Source organism: Phallusia mammillata, chromosome 1 (assembly GCF_965637545.1).
Source record: "Phallusia mammillata chromosome 1, kaPhaMamm4.hap1.1, whole genome shotgun sequence".
Lineage (NCBI taxonomy): Eukaryota > Metazoa > Chordata > Ascidiacea > Phlebobranchia > Ascidiidae > Phallusia > Phallusia mammillata.
The window spans coordinates 28,481,821-28,490,126 of NC_137252.1; the positions used below are offsets into that span (position 1 = coordinate 28,481,821).

At 36.6% G+C, this 8,306-nt stretch overlaps 1 protein-coding gene across 3 annotated transcripts; it reads right to left on the bottom strand.

Moving 5' to 3' along the window:
• Positions 1–17: 17 nt before the first annotated feature.
• Positions 18–8,080, bottom strand: LOC145208880 (uncharacterized). 3 transcript variants are annotated; one of them, XM_080079125.1, is made up of 15 exons: positions 7,847–8,080; positions 7,553–7,779; positions 6,879–7,109; positions 6,374–6,494; positions 6,043–6,187; positions 5,477–5,582; positions 5,336–5,415; positions 5,220–5,280; positions 4,215–4,315; positions 3,846–4,019; positions 3,072–3,194; positions 2,631–2,741; positions 2,128–2,268; positions 1,208–1,331; positions 18–490 (listed from the first exon to the last, which is right to left on the bottom strand). In XM_080079125.1, the coding sequence occupies exons 1-15, from the start codon at positions 7,947–7,949 to the stop codon at positions 311–313; spliced, it is 2,028 nt and encodes a 675-aa protein (XP_079935251.1). In that variant the 5' UTR covers positions 7,950–8,080; the 3' UTR covers positions 18–310. The 3 variants fall into 3 exon arrangements, with proteins under 3 accessions (XP_079935251.1, XP_079935252.1, XP_079935254.1); XM_080079126.1 differs by lacking the exon at positions 1,208–1,331; XM_080079128.1 differs by lacking the exons at positions 18–490; positions 1,208–1,331 and adding an exon at positions 1,489–1,953 and having other exon boundaries at positions 7,847–8,079.
• Positions 8,081–8,306: the final 226 nt, after the last annotated feature.

Below are 8,306 nucleotides of genomic sequence, written 5' to 3' on the forward strand. Positions count from 1 at the left end.
TTTCTGAACCAATAACAAAGAAGCGTGTCTTCTTAAAAAAAAACTTTTGGTCAACAAAACTTGAATCCAACTCCGGCCGTTGTCAAAGCAACGATGTATAGGACGTGTGGTGGCGCTATTTAGTTGTACTTTATTTAGTGGGGGCATAAAATTACAATGTTCAACCCTTTTTTTATTTGTCTATTGCAAAATGAAGGTTTGATCCAAATAAAGGCAATTAAACGCATCTATCTCAGTTGGGCAGGAGACCATTTATTGGGCAACAAACTTTCAAACGTTTATTAACGAAAAACCGATGTTTAGAGCACAGTTAGCGACAAAGTCGTGTAGCCGCTTTGACAACGTCAAGTTTTCGCGCCACCAGCCAGGAATCGAATATTTCAGGTGGAGCCCCAAATACTTGGTCTGCCAGAAAGGTGATTGCATCACGCATCCCGTTCTTAAGAAGCTGATGGGCAGGCATCGACATGGCAAGGATGCACAACTTTTCCTGTATTAGTCGTGGTGGTAAATATATTGAAAGATAACTAAACTGCAACCTTGCTTAATACCGATATCAACTGAAAAATTCGATTGGTAGGCTATTTCGGATTCTGTTAGGCCTACATTTTACTGTTGCACTTTGATCAGGGGTGCACAACCTTTTTTACTATTGACGGCCGCATCACATGTTCTTTTTACACCAACGGCCGTCAGTGTAGGCCTACCCATGGGTTTTAGTTAATACGTTGCAATTGCATAGAAAAATGATTTATTTCCAAATTTAGATTTGATGTCTTACTGAATACATAGACAAAAACTTTTTGCAGATCACCCTTGCCGTCGCTATTCATACAAATATTTTGTGTGGCATGTTTAATTCGCTTTATTCACAACCGATGAACTTATAAAAGTCATATTATGTATTTCTAAATTCTATCGTGTCAATTTCATTCGCGGTAAAGGCACCACGGCAGTAATTTCATCGCCGGAATTTCAATTACATCGCGGTATAATTTTGACGCAAATTTCATCGTGATAGTTTTATCGATGTAATTTAGCAACGGCAACAAGTTTAAATGAATGCACAGTCATCACAAATCCATGAAAAAACAGCATCCTAGGCCGCAGGTTGTGCACCCTTGACTTAGATAATATAGATATCTTATATCACTGCTTGTCTAGCATGTCTGCTTGATAAAAACGAATCTAAATAAACTGCAGTTACCTTCCCGTATGGAATTGTGCTATCATTCTCAAACTGAAACCTCTCAACTCGCTTCAGTATACTATTAATGGTTTCGTTTCTGAGAGCTGTTTCGTTGCGGATTTCATGTTTTAAATCCATGTACCTATAATCGCAAAGCGGTATCAGTTTCATGGACGACAAGTTGAGAATGTGAGTAAAATACATAATCTACGCAAAATCTAACTAGCGATGTACTTTTCAAACCATGAAATTCACGGAATACATATTTAAAAAAATACACTCTTAGTGCAAAGGCCAGGTTTCATGCAAACGCAGCAGAGTTGAAAGTCGGGCCGGGCTTTGCGGGCCCGATTCGGGTCTGACTTTACACTCTGTGTCAGTATTTTTTTTGAATAAATTTAACTAGGTAAGTACTAAGTAGTAGTTGCTGGACCTGACATAATGCCAAACACTCCTAAAACGCCTTGTTTAAGAACAATTTTCTATTGTGTTTGTTATCTTGGTCTTTGCTGAGGCATTAATGTCTAGGCCTGACAATCAAACTTTCGGGCCTAAACTGGCTTCTCAGAAACGATTCGGGTTCGAGCCGGGTTCGGGCTCCAGTTTCAGGCCCGTTTACGACTCTGAATATACGCAGTATATTGTGATGACCAAGTAAGGCAAATTGTGTTGTGTAGAGTATATTGCACATGTCGTTGGAACAGCTTGCGTTTACATAACGCTTGGGCATAGCAAAGACCGTAGTTTACAGATTTTAAAGAAGTCTGTTCAGAATTGGTGGTCAACAATCAAAGGCGCATGAAAAAAGAGAGAAAAAATCGATAACAGATTATTGCAGCATAGCATCTTTAATCAAGCCAAAACATTTCATTTGGTGCTAAAAAAGTTTGGATTGAAGAACTTGGATTGGTTTACAATTAAAGCAAAACAAAACTTACCATTTTAGTGGTTTAGCCGAACTGTCCTTCATGTTTTTGAGCATGTGCTTTGCCTCACTTCGCATCTTGTCAAGAGCGACGTTGGTTATCGGCCCGAGATTCATCGTCTTAAATTTGTTTTGAACGAGATTGAACTGTTCTCTAGTCAATAGCATATGAGCAGTCAAGACAAAATAACAAATACTTTGAGGATATGGTTCTATTTAAGAAAAATAATAATGCGTTTTATCTTCCACAAAACTGAGCGAACAATGTGTTAGTTTGTGCTATTTTCGTTGAACTAAAAACTTCGGAATCCATAATTGTCATTTTATTATTAGTTTCTTGTGCTATTTCACCAATATCTTTTTGCGAGAAGAAACTAACTTTAAAAAACTAAAACTTGGTGTACTAAAGCAAGAGAAAAAAGCGTTCATCGACCAGAATATTTTTTTGCAACTTGTGGTTTGAGACCTTTTACATAACGCTTATGAACTTATTAAGAAATACACCAAACATGGCACCGTTTTCGTCGTTTCAGCTCTTCATCCATATCTTTTGACAACTTTTTCTGTAGTTTCAAAAAATCACTGCGTATGTCGTTCAGCATGTCTGCAGCCGTCCTGTTGCTGGAACTTAATCGTGTGCAAAAAATGTGTTAAAAAAATTAGAATCAAAACAAGTCATATCAGATGATTTAAATTTAATAAAACATCAAGTCGATCATCCGTATGACGTCAAAATAAATATATTTCGCTTATGCGACATCATTGATATCTTATTTAAATAGAATTTATGTTATATGGTGAAAATAACGGCCCAAATAGACGTAAAAAGCGACATGCTTTATTGTTCAAACGTTTCGGCAAATGCTCATGCCATCATCAGTGATATGAAGGCCACATCAATTGCACCCATTTATATACAATTTATGTTATGTTTACAAATTTTGAACTTTCACCTACTTTCCCAGCAGGGCCATTCTCTTTCGTTCAGTGATGGCTTTTTCCGTTTGTGCAATCATCATCCACGGAGGAAGAGTTTCGGGAAGAACATTGTGGGCAGTAGTTGTTGTGTCACGACGTCGACTAAAACATGATTACAGTGTGACCAACTCCGGAAAGACCCCAGATGTAAGTTTGAATCCCACCACTGTATATTTATTTGCGAAACTACAGTTTTTACCAACGATTTATCTTTTTTTTGCGCCAGTCTCTTTTTTGCGGTGCAGACGCCCCGAATGAGACGTCGAAACGTCAGACGATTTTTTCAAATTTGCCTGTATGGCAAAAAGGTAAGTTTGCCTTTTTCCTGTTTTTGCCTTGTCACATAGGACTGGGTGGTAGAAAATGCTTGATGTCGTCTCTACCAGGCCGGGCGCACTATAATTTCCATCAGCATGATGCACCCTTAACTTTGAAGTTGAGAAAAAATACATGCCACACAGAACCAGGTTAACTACCGCTGACTGCTTTTGTTTTTTCTTCCTATAATTCATTTTTCATGTGTATAAATGTCAATACATTTGAAACACCGTTTCTTAACTAAAACATGGTAAATAAGTGATGTTACGCAAAAGACAAGCAAAAACTCTTGAAAACAATACATGTGCGCTTCAGGATAAAAAACATAATAAACCAAAATGCCAGTAAGCAACCTCTTTCAATCAAGTAAGTCTGGTGGAAATATTAAGTAAACAATGACCATAACAAATACAATACAACAAAAAACTAAACTACCTCAGCTTCATGGAGTATTTATTTGGTTGCTGGGATGGTGTTCCTGGCTTTCCTGATGACGTTTTGCTGCCCTTTTCACCGAGGCTCATAAGGTCTTCCCATGTGTCCACCTTCAAGCCTGAAGGAGTGGTAGTCTTCTGTCCAAATTTTGTTGCCAATTGTGCAAGTCGCGGTCTACATACAAACATATATTTTGTATTAAGTTTTGTCATTGAATAATAAAAACTAACCAGGGACAACTATAGTAACGTTTTGTTGAAAGTGTTATTTTTCCTTGAAAACCTAAATGCTCAAAAAAATGAACCCAAACTTTGTTTGAGTTTTAATAAATGACCTAACTCAAAGACAACACAAAATATTGTACTCCACCTTCTTGGGCTGTTAGAACCAAATGCAATGCTTGACATTCTTTTTCTAGACATGTTATTTGGAATTGCTGAAGCTGGCTTCGATCCATCACCCATTGCATCCTAATAACATCAAAATATTATTCCCTGGACTTTGCTTCCATATGTCATAAAAGGGAGGATACTAACACAAGCATTTTTATTCACCAATGGTCATTTCGCATTACTTGCATGATAAATCAACACATGTTCACCACAACTCTATATTTCCCTGCAACTGCAAGATGGTTGTGAAATCGGAAATTGGACTCTAGGATGGGGCTACAGTCACACAAATTCAAAAATATTGTGAAGTCAGAAAAGAGACATTTTTTTGAGAAATTGTCTTTCGGCCAAGCTTTATGACAAAACAGCAATAAATTGTGAAAGTGCTTTGGTTTGGTTTTGCGTTAGGGTAAGTTTAAATTGTGGAAAGGGTTTGGTTTTACGTTGGAGTAAGTTTACTTAAATTAAGTTATAATGAAACAAACAAATTTGGCAGTCATAGTTGTTAAAGTTGTAAATTGTTTTGGTACAAAACTAGACTCAACAACCTGTGCACTCACTAGATCAGGGGTGGGCAACCTGCGGTCCTTCATTAAAGGTTGTGCGACCCGCAAAGACGCTTAGATTTCAAAAGTACTGGCAAACGAGTCCAATTATTACATATTTTTGAGCTGATTAATGCACCTGATGCTAGTTTTCTGCGATCTGGCAAAATTGGCTAGAAATAAATACGAATTATACTTGTAGTTATGCATATTTGGTAAGAAACAAAGCAAAATCACTTTGTGTTATGCACATGTGCGGCCCGCGATCCAATTTTAACATTTATAATTGGCCCTACAGTAACAGAGGTTGCCCACCCCTGCACTAGATCAATGAAACATTTTGGTGTGATTTGCTACAACACTAAATAATGCTTAATTGCAAAAGATATTGCTTTTGGTTGGTTTATTAATGCACCAGTTTATTATTAACAACTTACAGGTGGCAAAGGGGTTTCTGGGTGGTTAGAGTCATCATAAGTGACAGCCAACTGTGCTTTCCTAAAAATAAATTTGATTGTAGTTTGATAAATTATGTTGCAAGGCACTTTGTTACCATGGAGTTGGATGACCATAACCATCCAGCATAACATCACTTCTCAGCAGATCCTTTACAGTTTTTCCATTGAGGGGGTGCTGAAAAGTGTTATTCAAATAATTGGGATTTAAAAGTATAAATTATAAACCTTGACCTTACATGCATTTTCAGCATTTTGCTTTTCATGTTGATAATGGCGCAAAGTAATGAATTGATGGATTGCAATTTTAAAATCAAATACCTTTGCTTCACTTCATGTCTCCACCTGAAACAAGCAAATGTAAGTAAAACATCTTCTAATTTTGCAACGTACTAATAAATCAAATAATAGCATGTCAGGCCCATTGAAGGCATTATACACAATCAAACCAGTCTCCCAAGCATTTCAACATACGGCAAGGCACAGACTAGAAAAATCTAGACTGTGTTGGAATTCGAACCCAAGGCAAGTCTTTCAGCGACTCGCGCTCAAGCAACTGAGCTTTACACAAGCTCAGCGGGAAACCTGCCAAAAGTCGAATCACAAGCACTGTTGCCTGCCTTGCATGCTGCACATGTTGGCTCTGTTGCAGAGGATAGTCAGTTCGACCATTGGTCAGCTTAGATACTGGAATTAGCCCAGAAGCGTCCATACAGACCAGCTTTATATCGATTCAAGTCGGTCTCCCAAGCACACATGAATTCATCATAGCTAATATTGAAATTTAAGTATTTTGGGTTGAAACCTTTGTAAAGCTTCTTCTTTGTCCTCCATGTCTGACATGTCATTATTTATTCTTGGCTTTTGTTTCATCCTTGGTTTTCTAAATGCCCTTGCAACAACACTTCGAGTTCCAGCCGCGTCCTTTATTACAGAACCAGGGAGGGTATCTACAAGACATGATCAATTTTTTTATAAAAAAGGGAGTGAATCTTAATAGTACTTTCATATTGTATTTTTTAACACAAACACACTTAACAGCTTCAAAATCAGGCTTTGAACTACAATTAGTATTTATTTTTTTACCAAAATTAGAAATGAAAGGCAAAAGTATTCTGCATTAACAAAACACTAACCTCTTTGCTTCACATTTACAGCCCCCATTATTTTGCCAATTGTTCGAACAATTTTCCAGTTATTTTTTTGTGGTGCCTTCATTTTTAGGTCATCCTTTTTTTCTAAACTTGAAATGTCTGTCTACATTAAGAAAGTGTGAATAACAAAATCTTGCAATAATGCTGATCAATGCACTAAAATACCAAGTCTGTTTTGAACCTTTCTATTTATATATTGCCTACCTATGGTTGAACAAGGAGCTCCAAAATACACATTCGGCTGGTTTTACTGGATACAAAGACTTTTAAGCCCAATTAAAATATATTCTCATTTGTGAAATTTGTGGCAAACTGTGTTTCATCATTTTTGTAACTTTTTTGATTTGCATTAAGAAACATTGATACTAACAAACAGGTTTCATTTCATAACAGCATTTTGCAAGGCAATTTACACAATTGAGTAATAAAAACTAACAAATACAATCTTTATACCAGGTGGCATACTGAAACCAACACGGAACCCTACCTTTTTGAGTAAAAAGCCTCTCAGGGTTTGTTCTGCCTGAATGCTTTTTCGCATTTTATTGACTTCACTGATCTCTTTTTTGATGGCATTGTAACCAGCTGTTGACTCTGAACCTTCCAGGTTTTGATTCATTGGCTGCGACAAGGCATTAATTTTCTTCTGCAGGGATGATATCTTTTTTGACTGTGTGCCTTTCCATGCTTCTTTGTAATGGCGGGGTGTTTTAGTAATCTATATTGGAAACAGAAACAAGAAATATTACAATACAAAAAAGTTTTTACATAAAAAGAGTACTGAATTTACTGGATGGTAAGTTTTTATCCCAGCATTTGTGTGGTTTAAAATCTAGGGCGACTGACATTTTTATGTCAAGCCGACATTATTTCCACACACCTGCTTTTTGATTATTTAGCATACATATTTATTTTCATGTTGGCCTTACATGTCAACATACACTTTGCTGGGGACAATTATTTGCGTAAATAACAATTGTTGACAAAATTTACTAAGCAGCACCAGAATGAAGAGTTATAGAAAAATAGCTGAAAATTATATGTGCTGCTGAAAATCGAGGGTGGTTTGTTATTGACAGTGGCTTACAATGCATAAATACGGTATATAACTCAATGAAGGTGTAAATGCATTACTTGAATGTGTTGAACAAAAAGGTGTACCTTTGATCGCAAATCTTCAGTAATGGAATTAAGCATCAAATCACCAGCTTCAAGGTACACTTTTCCCACTGGTTGATAGGGTTTTGCCTTGTCAGCAAAAAATCCATGAGTTAAGTTCTTTTTTCGCCTCTCAAACTTTTGCCTCCATGCCTTTTCTTCATCGTTTATGGACGTGACATAGGCATGGTCGTTTCGGGCAGACATTTTTGCAGCGTCATACCTGCGACCTGCGTGGAAATGATTCAAAATACTGTCTATAAACAAACGCTCACAAAAACAATGGACAAAGCTTACTTATTTCGTTGCTCTTCTTCTTCAATGTATCTTTAATGCATTTGAGAACTTCGTCGGTGTAGGCATCGCTGGGATTTGTCAACGTTGGTAGTTTAGCTGTCATTGTTGCGAAATTGTACAGAATGACAATGGGTATTGAGATTGATTAAAGTATTTTTTAAATGGTTAGCCCACAAGGTAACCAAGCACGGTTGCCGACGACGCTGTACTAATAAACATTATATCCAATGATCGGAAACAAAATGCCTCAAACATTTTACTTTAACCATTTTGACAATACAATCTAAATATTTTAAATTTATATCATTAATTTATTATGTATTTTTTTAAATCTTGCTGCAAAATCAAAATATACAAAAAAAAATCAGAAAAAAAGGTCATTTTCTGAAATCTAGCTAACAAATAATGCCAAGCATTTCATGCTTTAATTGTAGTGCTTCAAAAACAATTTGTTGACAAA

Excerpts from the sequence above, each read along its gene's own strand:
- LOC145208880 (XM_080079125.1), bottom strand. The coding sequence starts at position 7,949 with ATGACAGCTAAACTACCAACGTTGACAAATCCCAGCGATGCCTACACC. Across the intron at positions 6,495-6,878 it reads GAGGCTTTTTACTCAAAAAG|ACAGACATTTCAAGTTTAGA; the intron begins GTAGGGTTCCGT and ends TTCTTAATGTAG. Across the intron at positions 4,020-4,214 it reads GGTTCTAACAGCCCAAGAAG|ACCGCGACTTGCACAATTGG; the intron begins GTGGAGTACAAT and ends GTTTGTATGTAG.